At 36.8% G+C, this 15,518-nt stretch overlaps 1 protein-coding gene across 4 annotated transcripts in view; it reads left to right on the top strand.

Moving 5' to 3' along the window:
* The window catches only part of HEATR5B (HEAT repeat containing 5B), a 105,645-nt gene that overhangs the window by 19,317 nt on the left and 70,810 nt on the right, over positions 1-15,518 (top strand). For all 4 annotated transcript variants that reach the window (XM_059188653.1, XM_059188655.1, XM_059188652.1 and 1 more), the window contains 8 exons: positions 1,411-1,522; positions 3,086-3,238; positions 4,270-4,369; positions 4,686-4,795; positions 6,507-6,670; positions 7,690-7,865; positions 10,637-10,742; positions 13,527-13,717. In XM_059188653.1, coding sequence (XP_059044636.1) covers positions 1,411-1,522; positions 3,086-3,238; positions 4,270-4,369; positions 4,686-4,795; positions 6,507-6,670; positions 7,690-7,865; positions 10,637-10,742; positions 13,527-13,717 — 1,112 coding nt within the window. The remainder of the gene's footprint in view (positions 1-1,410; positions 1,523-3,085; positions 3,239-4,269; positions 4,370-4,685; positions 4,796-6,506; positions 6,671-7,689; positions 7,866-10,636; positions 10,743-13,526; positions 13,718-15,518) is intronic.

Genomic DNA, 15,518 nt, shown 5'->3' with positions numbered 1-15,518 from the left:
TATTTAATTCTGCATACGAATAGTACATTTTATTTGGGTACAGAGTCATTTTATTTTAGAGGGAAAAAACACTTATACTAATCATGATGAAATCAGAGCTTTTCTTTTAGCTTTTAGAGAGAAAAATTCATATTGTTGTATTCAAAGATGTCAGGAGAATATGTTATTGCATTTAGCATTTTGATAATAATAGTTGAATGGTTTTTATGAGTCGGTGTTTTTTCTTTCTACTATACCTACTAATACTATTACAGTTTTTTCCTCAAGAGTATTAAGTGTTTATGTAAATATTATTTTACATATGTAGATCAGGGCTAGGTTTTTAACTTCTTATTCTTTCTGGGACATTGGGACTAGATTCATTCGTTCTTAGGAGTTCCATAGCTACTACTTGAATCTCGGCTTCCATCTCGTTTTGTTCTTCGACTGCCTCCTCCTGATTGTCCTGCTTGCAGTCTTTCTCCCATCTCCCCACACCACTTCCATGTCTCACATTAGCTCGGAGACACTTTGGGGCTACACAGTGCTCAGAGAATAAATGTAATCCCCTCTGTCTGGAAAACCAGCACCTCTGTGGTTCGCCCTCATTCTACCCATTCGTTCTCATTTCCCGCTGTTCTACTTAGACCAGTCATCTTGCTTCCTTCCCATGCCTTTTTCAGCCTTCATGCCGTTATGCACACATTAGAATGTCATCCCCCTTCTTGATTGCCTGTACCAAGCTTATCCGTTTGTTTAGAAGCCTAATTCAAGTGCCATTTCTTTCATGAAGTCTCCTTAGAGCTACCCTATCTAGGATAACGTCCCTTTTGCAGACCACGACTACATCTGTCTTACTGTTGTGTCATTTAATCACGTGCTGCTTGTTACTTCCCGTTTTCCCTGTGACAGATTCTCTAAGACTCTAATTGCCATAAGACTGGCTTCATGGCAGAAACATAATGGGAGTTCAACAAATCTTTGAATATAGGATAACGGTACTACCAGTAATAGCATTTATGAACTAGTTACATGGGCCAGCACTCTTCTGAGTGCTTTGCTATATTAACTTATTCAGTCCTTGCTGGAGTGTGGTTGGCATTCCTGTTATTCCTGTTCTACCATTGAGGGAACTGAGGCAGGGAAGTTAAGTTATCCCAGGTCAGAAAGCTGGGAAATGACAAAGCTGGGATATGAACCCAGGCAATCTGGATCTGGAGCTCTCTCTTAACCAGTGTGCTGTGTGGGGTCTCCTCAGAGACAACCGTGCCATCTGGATTAAGCAGGTCTTGATGTTGCCTCTTTAACATGTTAAAGCAACAACAAGAAAGGACAACTTCTTTTTTAAATTAAGCATACTATCTATGTATTTTCTTATTTGATTTCTTTAACTTGTTTCAGTTAAAATCCAATTGTAAACTTCTCTTGCAGATGGTAGTTAGTATTGCTGAAGATCTCTTACGAACTGCTGCCCAAAATAGCAGGCTGTCTTTACAGCGCACCCAAGCTGGATGGCTTTTACTTGGAGCACTTATGACTTTAGGTATAGTCATATTTGAGTAGGATCTTGTCTAACTGTATGACTGTCAGTAGACGCTAAAGGAAACTTAATTTGAAAGTATTCAACTTCACATTCTAGACTTTGAATGACACGATAAAATTGGTGAAGGTGTATTTCCTCTCGTTTGGGCATAGATTTCTATTTTTGGTAATTTCTGCTTAAGTACATTTAATGACAAAATTATTAATGAAGTTTCATCTTCACTATCAGAATAGCCCTGGTCTAACTAATTGGCTTAGTGTTCACCAAATGAGATGAGAGTATGGGGCCACTTGCCATCCCAAGAGTGACATGTATGACATGATTTTGGTGGGGGGATAAAGTCACATTTAAATGGTTTTTGGTGCTGCTTTTCTGGGGTACCCTTCTGCATTTCACTTTCCTAAGTGCTATGACAAATCTGAGATGCAGGCAGAGTTAAGCACTGTACACAGAACAGAGACATGTGGCGAAGAGATGTGTCTACCTTTTAGTTCGTACATTTAACTTCTATAAAAAGTATGTGTGTGTGCATGCGCTACAGAGTCACTCACCACTTTGAGGATCTACCTTTTGGAAGTTATACTTTGACCTAGTTTTCTAAAGAAAATAAAAAGTGCTAACTTTTCCAGAAATTTATGTTAAATATGTTATGTGGTATGTTAAAAGAATTCCTTTGCAATATAAATTTTTAGTTCTAAACATACTGCCCCTCTATAAAATAAAATTAGCCATATCAGTTGCCCCCAAATGGAGGAATATATAGATGTATGTGTGTGGCACTGGGTGTCAATATTTATATGCATGTGTATTAATAGGAGATTCATCGTAAGATGTGACCCAGGAGTATTTCATTATTGACAGTGCATAATCCACCATTATGAATATAGGTTGATAATATATAATTCACCATTCTGAATATAGGTAATTTCTTTTAAAATACTTGTTACGGATTTATGTTTGACTGCTAAAAATATTGATACTTTGTAGGTGAGTGTTATTATGCTTTAATATGTTATTTTACTTCCTGACTAAGAAACATTTAGAAGTGGGGGAGGAGGAAGTGCAGGCTAGTGGTGGAAAGGTATAGCCTTGCAGTTCTAAGCTGAGTAAGTACAGGGCTGTGGTATACAGCTTGGTGGCTGCGAATCACACTGCTGTGTGACAGGACAGCTGGTGAGAGAGTTAGTCCTGAGAGTTCTCATCACAAGGAGAAAATTTTTTAAAAATTGTTTTTCATGTTATTGTGTCTATATGAAATGGTGAATGTTAGCTGCATCTTTGTGGTGCTCCTTTTACAATTATTTATAACCCAAAACATCATACTGTATGCCTTAAACTTATGCAGCAGTATATTCAATTATTTCTCAATCAGACTGGAAAATAAAAGATGCATGTTGAAAATCTTACTTTTACAGATAAAGATAGAGTGAAACACCAGGTGTTGTTAAAGCCTGTGCGGGGCTCTCTGACTTTTGTTTGAAACATATGTTATATATATATATATATATATATATATATATATGGTTTATATGTATGTTTTCACATTCTTGTTTTCTCCAATAGGACCATCTGTTGTTCGTTATCATCTGCCCAAGATGTTGTTATTGTGGAGAAATGTTTTTCCTCGTTCTCTGAAGGAGCTGGAGGCTGAGAAGGCCCGAGGCGATTCTTTTACTTGGCAGGTAACATTGGAAGGTCGTGCCGGAGCTTTATGTGGTAAGAACTGATATCTCAGAATATTATTTTATTACTAAAATATTTGTGAGGGGAAGGAAAATCACTGCTTCAAATTTTTATTTTAGTGTGTAATGACAAATTCATAGACTTGTAGATTTAGAGAGAAGCCTTGTAAATAACCTGTGCCGGTTTGCTAATTTTGCGATGGAAATGAAGCTGAGACTCTGAGAGGACGTTAGCATCAGGGGTAAGGTGAGAGCCAGAGCCCAGGCCTTTGATTCCCAGTGATTGCAGTTGTCCACCTGTCACAGAGGCACTGGCCACCAAGTAAACAGCCTGGTGGGTATTCAAAGAAGAAACTCAGTGATCTTCAGGGTCACTGAGTTGACAGTAAGTCTTTTCATAATGGACACAGCTAGCATTATCAAATCTGCAAATGCTGATGCTTTTTTTTTCCAGACATCATTGTTACAAAAATTATGAATAAGGTTATTTTTGTTTAGAAGCTAGCAACTTACAGGAAAGGCTCACGTTTGGTTTCCTCTGGGAATTAGAATTACACTGGGTGATGCTATTCTTTTTTGGTTTATCTCAGAGTGAAAAGTGCTTCTTTTTCCAAGGTGTGGGAGACGGATATATGCTAAAGCATAAGGGCGGCAGGGCAAGGGGTCCTTTTTGTTCCCACACATCTAAGAGCTGTTTTTGTCTTAGTTCTGTCGCTAAAGAGGCAGCAAAGATGTTCCCTCTCACTGAGCTATTTTATGCACTCTTGGTTTTATCTTGAAGCTGCATTCTTTGTAGTTATGTGAATTTAGTGATATTATAAGACCTTTGATTTCCCACTCACAGAAATCTCCCTACTAGATACCTTCCCTCCCTCCACCTTTCTTCTAGGCTCTTCTAATGATTTTTTTCTGTAGTTGCAGTTAGTTCTTCTTTCAGTTTGACCTGATTTCAGAGCCTTATATTGTATTATAATGGAGAACTATAGGTATCTTTATGTAATTCTGTAATTTTTTTTATTTTCACAGAAACTATCCTAAATCTGTTCTTTTAAAAATTTTATCTAGCAATGAGGAGTTTTGTTGCACATTGCCCCGAGCTCCTAACTGAAGATGTGATTAGAAAATTGATGACTCCTATTGAATGTGCCATGACTATGATGTCACAGTAAGTAAGCAATTAGGACAAGTTAACATCCAGTTTTACATATTTATAAACAGTCATGTCTTGTACTTCCCTATATGTATCATATATGAAATGTATAAAACTTTACTGTTCTAAAATGACCTTAAAAATTATAGTAATGGTATGGATTGAAATAAAATTGTGTTTTACAGTGTGCCCGTAAAGGCCACAGAATAAACTAAAATGAGAATGTAATACTCACCAGTGTATTTTGGTGGTTCATCGATACATTGCTGAAAATGCTTTAAGTAACACTTACTCTAGTAAGCTGTTATCAACTATACTTTTGATATTTTAGCATTCCGTCTGTAATTAAAGCCCATGGAGCTCATCTGAAAGCCAGTGCTGCAATGGTCCGTTTAAGACTTTACGATATCTTGGCTTTGTTACCTCCAAAAACTTATGAAGGTAAATAAAATTTATGGTATCTAGTAAAAATTCTTCAATTTACCTCTCCAGTTCTTCACACAGTATTATAGAGTTCTGATCAAGGCTCTCCCCTGACTTTGCAGAGGAAGACAACTATTTTACTTTTCTTCATATGAAGAAACTAACACTTGTGGGGCATTTACTGTGCTCTGGGTCTGTTCTAATCCCTTTACATGTATTATCTCCTTTGACTGTAACCACAACTTTATGATGTAATTCAGCTGTATTTTATAGATGAAGAGCCTTGGGTACAGAGAGGTAATGTAACTTGCCCAAGTCTGAGATCTAGTAAGCGGTAGAGCTTGGATTCAGAGCCAGCTGGTTCAGCTTTAAAGCCTATGCTTTTATTTATTTTTTAAAAGATTTTCATTTATTTGTTTGAGAGATTGAGCACAAATAGGGATGAGGCAGAGGGAGAAGCAGACACCCCACTGAGTAGGAAGCCCGTTGTGGGGCTGGATCCCAGGACCCCAGGATCATGAGCTGAAGGCAGATGTTTCACTGACTGAGCAACCTACTCACCCCTCTGTCCTCTTAATTATGATACTGAACTGCTTCATATATATTATAATATAGACAATAATTTAGGAATCTTGACAGAGAATAATAATATACTTTACAGACATCAAATATTATATAAAATGCTAATATTAAAGTAAGCCATTGATCTGTGTTCAGTTCAGCCATACCCAAGAATTCTGATGTGTTATGGTTCAGTGTTTGCACATCATTGCGTAATTATTTTTTTTTTAAGATTTTATTTATTTATTTGGGGCGCCTGGGTGGCTCAGTGGGTTGGGCCGCTGCCTTCGGCTCGGGTCATGATCTCAGGGTGCTGGGATCGAGTCCCGCGTCGGGCTCTCTGCTCAGTGGGGAGCCTGCTTCCCTCTGTCTCTCTCTGCCTGCCTCTCCATCTACTTGTGATTTCTCTCTGTCAAATAAATCAATAAATAAAATCTTTAAATCACAAGTAGGCAGAGAGGCAGACAGAGAGGCTCCCTGATCATGACCTGAGCCGAAGGCAGAGGCTTTAACCCATTTGAGCTTCAGGTGCCCCTCATTGGGAAATTAATAATAAACAATAATTGTGTCATATTTAATTAATTAATTTATTTATTTTTAAAAAAGATTTTATTTATTTATTTGTCAGAGAGAGAGAGAGAGTGAGCACAGGCAGACAGAGTGGCAGGCAGAGTCAGAGGGAGAAGCAGGTTCCCCACCGAGCAAGGAGCCGGATGTGGGACTCGATCCCACGACACTGGGATCATGACCTGAACTGAAGGCAGCTGCTTAACCAACTGAGCCATCCAGGCGTCCCTATTTAAACAGATATTTAAATTATTACAATATATTTAATATATTTAAATTTATTAAATTTAAATGTGAACATTTAATAGAAATATTTGCTCTGTTTGAGTGTTTCTGTTACTTTAAATAATTTGGGCTAAAAGGCATAATACAGTAATACACTTGATCTTAGACAAAAGGCTGAGAAGTGGTAGAAAGGCATAATACCATTATTGTAGGTTAAAATCAGCATTAAAATATTTAATACAGATTTTTTTTTTTAAAGAGAACAGGTACTTAATTATTTTATCCCTGTAGAACATGTTGCTTCTTTTTATGAGCAGTGATTGTAATTTTTATAAAAATTATTCTTTCATGTCTGATCTGAAGTTCTATTTTTTAGGATCTTTCAACGCACTTCTGAGAGAACTGGTAGCAGAATTCACTTTGACTGACAATTCAGCCAACACAACTACTTCCCTCCTCAGATCCCTCTGCCATTATGATGACAGCGTTCTTCTGGGTTCCTGGCTTCAAGAAACTGATCATAAATCAATTGAAGACCAGGTAGCAAACCATACAGGGAACTGAAATACAACTTAATCAAAGGCAGTGGTGTTATTATACATTGTCATTTAAAAAGAAAATATTGCAGACTAAAGTTTAATTTTATTTTGGCTTTCTTAGACATTTAAGGATAGCTTCCTGATGGTAGATAAGTAGTGAAAAAAGGTAAATTTCTTATGTTCTTTTAAAAAAGTTACCACAGGGGCGCCTGGGTGGCTCAGTGGGTTAAGCCGCTGCCTTCAGCTCAGGTCATGATCTCAGAGTCCTGGGATCGAGTCCCACATTGGGCTCTCTGCTCAGCAGGGAGCCTGCTTCCCTCTCTTTCTCTCTGCCTGCCTCTCTACCTACCTGTGATCTCTCTCTGTCAAATAAATAAATAAAATCTTTAAAAAAAAAAAGTTACCACAGTTTCTTTTAATTTTTTTTTTGGTGTGGTTTTAAGTTATTCCTGATATTGTTTTGCTTGCACTTTTTAAGGTGGGCAGTATAAAAATGTTTTTAGAATAAATAAGCATTCTTAAAATTACATAAGGTATAACATTATACAATTTTATGTATGTATAAAATTGTACAATTACTGATGGCTTTTTTTATGGATAAATCATTTTTTTTTTAAAGATTTTATTTATTTGTCAGAGAGAGAGAGGGAGAGAGAGCGAGCACAGGCAGACAGAGTGGCAGGCAGAGGCAGAGGGAGAAGCAGGCTCCCCTCCGAGCAAGGAGCCTGATGTGGGACTCGATCCCAGGACACTGGGATCATGACCCGAGCCGAAGGCAGCTGCTTAACCAACTGAGCCACCCAGGCATCCCGGATAAATCATATTTTTATCTATTTAAAAATTTTGTGATTCAGTCATTCTTGTGGGGTTTTTTTTGTTGGAAATTTTTAGATTGAGTCATTCTTATTTTTTTGTTGTTGATATTGTTAACCTTTTTTTCTGCCTCACATTCTATTTTTCTTGACTAATATTCAAGGAGATATTGAATGATTTTTACGTCATTTTTTTTTTTTTTTGTAGCTCCAGCCAAACAGCGCATCTGGAAGTGGGGCTCTGGAGCATGATCCATCCTCCATTTACTTACGCATACCTGCTGGAGAAGCTGTGCCTGGTCCTCTCCCGCTTGGGGTTTCAGTCATTGATGCTTCCGTGGCCCTTTTTGGTGTAGTGTTTCCTCATGTGTCTTATAAACACCGGTTAGTATAAAGTCTAACAGGTAATTTTAGTTAAATATAAATTCTACCAGAGGAGTGGTGGTTAGCAGGGTGGATGGGTTAAGGAGGGTCATGGGGATTGATGAGGGCACTTGTTTTTATGAGCACCGGGTGTTGTATGGAAGTGTTGAATCACTAAATTGTGCGCGTGAAGCTCATATTACACTGGATGTTAGTTAACTGGAATTTAAATAAAAAGTTTAAAATATAATAAATAAATTTAAAAGTATTTAACATAAATAAAGTTATCTGTTAGGAAAAAAAAACATAAATCATACTCAAAGATTTTCCCATCCCATCCAGTTACCTACAATAAAGTGAATTACTACTTAAATAATAGGCTTATAAATTTAATGACCTAAGTGACACATACATGATTGAAAAAAATTGCATGAAAATCCCATATAATTTGAAGCTGTTTTTAAGATTTGGCTCTGTGTACTAGCATCCAGTACCATTGTCTTGTGGACTGTGTCTTAAACAGCAAGATTTTCATTTCAGTAGTTCATTTGCCAGTTTATAAGTAGGTTTTCACTATATCTTTAATGAGGAATCATTAAATAAGTTTGCTAATAAGTCTTTTGTTTTTGTTACTGATGAAGTTAATGAGTGAGGTATTTGCTCTGTAATAAGGTTTGTCATTCCATTTGAGTCTGGAACTTGGGAAATTAAAATAACAGTTGTTTTTCTAAAAGGAGCATGTTGGTTTGCTATATTCTTTGTACAGACACTCTTCCTAACTTTTTTTTTTTTTTTTTTTTTTAAGATTTTATTTATCAGAGAGAGAGAGGGGGAGAGAGCGAGCACAGGCAGACAGAATGACAGGCAGAGGCAGAGGGAGAAGCAGGCTCCCCGCCGAGCAAGGAGCCTGATGTGGGACTCGATCCCAGCACGCTGGGATCATGACCTGAGCCGAAGGCAGCTGCTTAACCAACTGAGCCACCCAGGCGTCCCACTCTTCCTAACTTTATTAGACATTTTGTCTATGTATGGTGGTTTCTCAAACGAAAGAGTGAAAATGTGTGTACCATGTTTACATATGTACATGTATAACTACAAGAGTAGTTATTTCTGGTTAGTAACTTTTTGTTACTAGTCTTCAAATTAAATGAAATGAATATTTTATAATAAAAAACTTTTTTAAAATAAATTATTTTAAAAGATTATGTACTTAAGGTCAGTTATAGACAAATGATGCTTAACAGTAGTGTTGGAGACATGGGTCTCTTATGTGTGTGCTTGAAGGCAGTGTGAACAATGTGCTGCTTCCTCATCCACAGAAGATATACATAGCATTAAAGAGGTCAGTTTCAGCCTCCAGTAACTCTAACTGGACCTGCTATTGGAGACTAGATGATTTCTTCCTCAGTGATTTTGGAGAATGCTCTGACCTGAGACCTATGGACTGTTTTACACTGAGCTTAAATCCTTATCCTTAAATCCTTAAATCCTTAAATCCTTAGGGGGATACTGATTTCCTGCTTTAGTTCATAGTTAACTTTAGTACTAAATCCAACTTCCCAGCATTCCTTTGCCCAACCCATTTATTTTTAGAATCTGAAATGATCTCATTCTCTTTTATCAGAATAGTCTCAGATGGCTGTGATTTTTTTTTTTTGCTGTCTCATTTAAATAATTTGAAATAATAAAAAAAATTCACTTCTGATTTTCTACATTAAAAAAAATTTACCACAGCTAAATCTTTTTCAAAATCTCCCAGTTAGCTTCTGAGAATAGGACATGAGATACTGTCTTCTTCCATGTGAGGTATTTTATTTTGTATTTACTTATTTATTTTTATATGTTCAGTTAGCCACTGTATGGTACATCATTAGTTTTTGATGTAATGTTCAGTGATTCATTAGAGTATTTTAAAAGAAGAGAAAAATTATGCCACATTTTAACGTTTCTAACTTAAAAATCTTCTACATAGATGCATAATTAATGATTGTTACTCTATTCAAGAAGACTTGAGCACCTACTATATGCCAGGCACTTTGTTAGATGCTGGGGTTAACATCAAAGAACATTGAAACTATGACCTTATTTTGTTAATTGAAACTTAATGTTTAGTTGCTAGCTTTGTTACAGTTTTTTAAATTATTATGTTCAGTTAGCCACTGCTTTTTGATGTAGTGTTCAGTGATTCATTTGTTGTGTATAACACCAAGTGCTCGTCATACTACATGCCCTCCTCAATACCCACCATGCCCACTCCATCCCCAAACCCTCAGTTTGTTTCCCAGAGTCCATAGTCTCATGGTTCGTCTCCCTCTCCCTCTCTGATTTGTGCCCCTTTAATTTTCCCTCCCTTCCCTTATGGTTCTCCGTGCTATTCCTTATGTTCCACATGTGAGTGAAACCATATGGTAAATGTCTTTCTCTTTTCTCTGCTTGACTTATTTCACCCAGCATAATCCCCTCCAGTTCCATCCATGTCTTCACAAATGGTGGGTATTCATCCTTTCTGATGGCTGAGTAATATTTCATTGTCTAAATGGACCACATCTTCTTTATCCATTCATCTGTTGAGGGGCATCTCAGCTTTTTCCACAGTTTGGCTACTGTGTTAGTTAAAAACCGCATGTCCCTGTATCAATTCAGGAGGAAGAGATCTGGTTTAAATCAGCTGCAGGAATGAAACAGCATGGGACATTATTTGTTATACACTTAGCTGTTGCTCTTATTTCTGTTTTCTGAGCCATATATGAGTGAAAAGTATTGCTAATGTTATCTTTATTCTATGATTATAGATTACAGATGTTGGATCACTTTGCCGAATGTGTTAAACAAGCCAAAGGTGTCCGCCAGCAGGCTGTGCAGCTTAATATTTTTACTGCTGTTCTTAGTGCATTAAAGGTATTTACTTTTAAAGCATAAGTATTCTGAAATAAGATTTTAATTATCTTTAATAAGACATGTATATCTAGACCATTATGATAATTATATGTGTATCACTTGATAACTATGTTTTTATATTAAATTGTTAGAAACTACTTATTAGGCTCATTGTAATTAAATAAGTGTTTTCTATTTTAATAATGTTCAAGTTCATGTTTCGATGTGACCTTTCAGATTTTACAAGTGCTAATAAGTTCTTTCAGAATTTTCAAAGATGTCTAATGCAATGACAAAACTTAAGTTCAGTTTGTGGTTAGACCATAAATCAGGAGAGGCTATGTTGTACAGCTGAAAAAGGCTGTATTGGGAGACTCTGTTCTGGTTTAGCTCTCATTAGGTTTATGTCTTGTGCAGTTCCTTTAATCTTTTAAACTTTGGTTTCTACATATATGTAGTGGAATAACGTATTTTGCCTGTCTCTCAGAGTTCAGATACTGTTCTTTGCAGCCTCTCATGATGTATTTGAAAACTTTATATATTGCTCAGCACTAAGCTTATTACAAAGTTTTATTTAAATAAAATGGCAGCAAGTACAAGTGTTTAAATGGGCATGAATTAAATCATGTTTTGTAAACATCATGGAAGAGGGACATAGTTACTGATTATAGTAATACAAGTTTATATCATTTGTATAACTGTTAGTATATGCCCTATTTAAAGACCATCAGCTAAGAGACCAACATCTGAGTTTTATAAAAAAGAATTGAGTAGTCATGATCTCCCTTAGTGTTTGGAAGACTAGTGTACCAACTGTAATATTTGTCCACAGAACACTTGTCTTCATAGATTTGCTTACTAATGCCTCTCTTGTAGTTAACATTTCCCTTGGCACCATGAGTTGGATTTTGTTATCAAGTTCCATGACAGTAAGTGTACCTAGAACAGAGATAATTGACATTTAATATGACGAACAAACTTTATCAATATTCAGTTACTGATATTTTTACCCCATTTTATCATTTTATACTTATCGAATGTACTCTTTTTTTAAAAAAATTATCTATTTGACAGAGAGAGACACAGAGAGAGAGGGAACACAAGCAGGGGGAGTGGGAGAAGGAGAAGCAGGCTTCCCACTGAGCATGGAGCCCAGTGTGGGCCTTGATCCCAGGACTCTGGGACCATGACCTGAGCCCCGAAGGCAGATGCTTAATGACTGAGCTTTCCAGGTGCTCTGAATGTACTCTTGATGACATAATTATCTTCTCTGAAATTTTTATATAAATAAATCAAAGTTTTTTACTCATCAGACCTTTTCCTTATTTAAAGTTCGAATGATAAATGTCAATCAGTTGAATGATAGTTGATTTAATAGTAGAGTGTCCTTGGGGCGCCTGGGTGGCTCAGTGGTTTAAGCCTCTGCCTTCGGCTCAGGTCATGATCTCAGGGTCCTGGGATTGAGCCCCGCATTGAGCTCTCTGCTCAGTGAGGAGCCTGCTTCCCCCCCGCTCTCTCTGCCTACTTATGATCACTGTCTGCTAAATAAATAAATAAAATCTTTTAAAAAAATAGTAGAGTGTCCTTTTATATAAAAACAATTTAAGAGCATAGTCTTTGGATAGAGACACTTCTAGGGATTGTTCATTTCAGGGCTGATTGACTGTAACTATGTTATGTATCATGTTCTGAATCATGTTTAGGAAAGTGATAACCGTCGATCTAATAGGTATTGATCCTAGATGTAGTATATACATATGAAAGATGGTTGAAGAGGGGAATAGGTAAAATCGGTGAAGGGGATTAAGAGATACAGATTTACAGTTATAAAATAAATAGGGCACAAAAATGTAGCATGGGGAATATAGTTAATAATAGTGTAATAATGTTATGTAGTGACACATGGTGACTGCACTTATGATGAGTTAGCTTAATGCACAAAATTATCCAGTCACTGTGCTGTACAGCTGAAACTAATGTTGCATGTCAACTATACCTCAGTTAAAAAAAAGATGGTTGACACATGCACCCCTTTTTATAGAGCATTATTTATTTTTTTATTTTTATTTTATTTTTTTTTTTTTAAGATTTTATTTATTTATTTGACAGAGAGAAATCACAAGTAGACGGAGAGGCAGGCAGAGAGAGAGAGAGGGAAGCAGGCTCCCTGCTGAGCAGAGAGCCCGACGCGGGACCCGATCCCAGGACCCTGAGATCATGACCTGAGCCGAAGGCAGCGGCTTAACCCACTGAGCCACCCAGGCGCCCCTAGAGCATTATTTATAATAGCAAAGACATGGAAGCAGCCCAAGTGCCCATCAGTAGATGAATAGATAAAGAGGTAGTAAATATATGCAGTATTACTCAGCCATAAAAGGAATGAAATCTTGCCGTTTGCAATGACATGGATGGACTTAGAAGTACGATGCTAAGTGAAATAAATCAGAGAAAGACAAATACCATATGATTTCACTGATAACGTGGAATTTAAGAAACAAAACAAATGAGCAAAGGGAAAAAGAGTGATAAGCCAAGAAGCAAACTCTTTTAACTATTGAGAGGAAACTGATTATCAGAGGGGAGGTGCATGGGGGGATGGGTGACATAGATAGATGATGGGGATTAAGGAGTGCACTTGTCATGATGGGCACTGGGTGATTAAAATAAAAACTTAAAAAAAATGAAAAGGTGGTTGGAAAAAAGTGGGTGAAGTGGATATATTTACAGAGATTGCAGCACATTTTTTAAAAAATTTAATGTGAATTTTGAATTGCCTTTTTTTTTTTTTCTTTTAAATAACTATAGGGCCTGGCTGAAAACAAAAGTACTTTAGGACCTGAGGAAGTTCGTAAATCTGCTCTGACTCTGGTTATGGGTGCTCTGGACAACCCAAACCCCATCTTACGATGTGCAGCAGGGGAAGCTCTTGGAAGAATGGCTCAGGTGGTTGGGGAAGCAACCTTCATTGCCAGAATGGCCCAGTATAGCTTTGACAAGTAAGTGGGTCTGTGTACTGACAAATACGTTTGTTATAGGGGCAAAGATGTCTTTTAAAGTAATCAGTAAATATAGTAATTGGATGATAGGTTTTCCACATGGTATAACATATGACAAAATTTCGTGTTTTTTTAAATGATCTTAATTTTTTATTCAGTAATTGTTTAAACTCTATAATCTGGGAAAGTCATTATATTGTAGATACTTTCAGCGTGATGAGGTTTCAGCCTTTGAATGTTACATAATGGAATCAAGAGGATTGTTAATAGGACTTCTCTCAATTAGTTACATGTTTTCTTCTCTGAAATGGTGCCCTGGTAGTCCCTTTCTCTCTCCGCCCCCACCTCTTTTTTAAATTCTATTTTATTTTTTCAGTGTTCCATGCAATATGTGCTCTCCTTAATACCTACTACCAGGCTTACCTAACCCCTTATCCCACTCCGCTCCAAAACTCTCAGTTTGTTTCTCAGAGTCCACAGTCTCTCATACTTCTTCTTCCCCTCCAATTTCCCCCAATTCACTTCTCCTTTCCTTCTCCTAATGTCCTCCATGTTATTCCTTATGCTGCACAAGTAAATGAAATCATTTGATAATTGGTAGTCCCTTTCTCTTATCGCTGCTCCCCACATTATACTTCTTGTTAATTAGTCACTTTTTGGAATAAACCATTCTTTTCCTAACTGCTAGCAAGTTTATCATCTCTTAAATCATCCCTGAAACGGGAAAGGTTAGTGTTAGATTTTAAGGATTTCTTTGCTGTTTTAATTAAAAAGAGTGGTGTCAGAGCTCCAAATAAGTGATTAAGTTGATGCAGTTATTAATGATTCTTGGTTGTTAGGCAAGTACTTAAGTAGAGAAGTTGAAAATCAGGTGTGGTCAAGAACTGATACTTGAGTTAGGTAATAACTATTCTCAATGGTTATTTATTTTGAGTACTAATTACACTAAAATAGGACATAATCTTTTTTTTTAAAAGATTTTATTTATTTATTAGAGAGAGAGAGCATGCACAAGAAGGGGAGGGTTAGATGGAGAAGCAGACTTCCCACTGAGCAGAGAGCCTAGGACTTAATCCTAGGACTCCAGGAGCATGACCTGAGCTGAAGGCAGTCGCTTAACCAACTGAACCACCCAGGCGCTGTAGGCCATAGTCTTTAATGAGAGGGTTGGGGAGAGACTATGGTGGTGAAGCAGTAGTCTTGAAGAAAATGTATTTTCTTTCTTGGTTATGGAAGGATGGTTTTCCCTGTTGTCAAACGTGAACAGCAGTTTGTCTGGTTATAGGATAATGCCCCAGTGTATTGTTTGAATCACTAAGGATAATACGAGCAAGCAGAAGATATCTATTCCCAGATACTTCCTCTTCTGCAGGATGACTTCTGCCATTTTCTAGCAACAGAGCAGTTTTGCTTTTCCAAGTATATGTCATTGATTCTAAAACCGGTTTTCGTTAAAGATGTTTTTAAATACACAACTGATCTTACCTTTTAATAGTTTGTGCTCTGTTAGTAATAGGTAAGATAAGAATGTATTTGTTTGGAAAACTTCAGAGTGGTAATTTTGTTTTGTAGTTCAAGGAGTTTTAACTTTGTAAGTATTTTCAATACCTGTAGGAGTATTTATTTTTTACTTATTCTGGTGAAACACAAAGACTTTCATTCATACCTGTCTGGTTAATGCTTTACAAGTATTTTCAGTGCCTAGTTTCATTAGCTTTTCCAAATCATTGATGATGATTTAAAGTTAAGTATTACCTGCATTTAAAGTTACCCATTTTTCGCAATTCATCTGACATTAGAA

The sequence above is a fragment of the Mustela lutreola genome, chromosome 9 (assembly GCF_030435805.1).
Source record: "Mustela lutreola isolate mMusLut2 chromosome 9, mMusLut2.pri, whole genome shotgun sequence".
In the NCBI taxonomy this organism is placed as follows: Eukaryota; Metazoa; Chordata; class Mammalia; order Carnivora; family Mustelidae; genus Mustela; species Mustela lutreola.
This window is presented reverse-complemented; position numbering and strand designations above follow the sequence as displayed.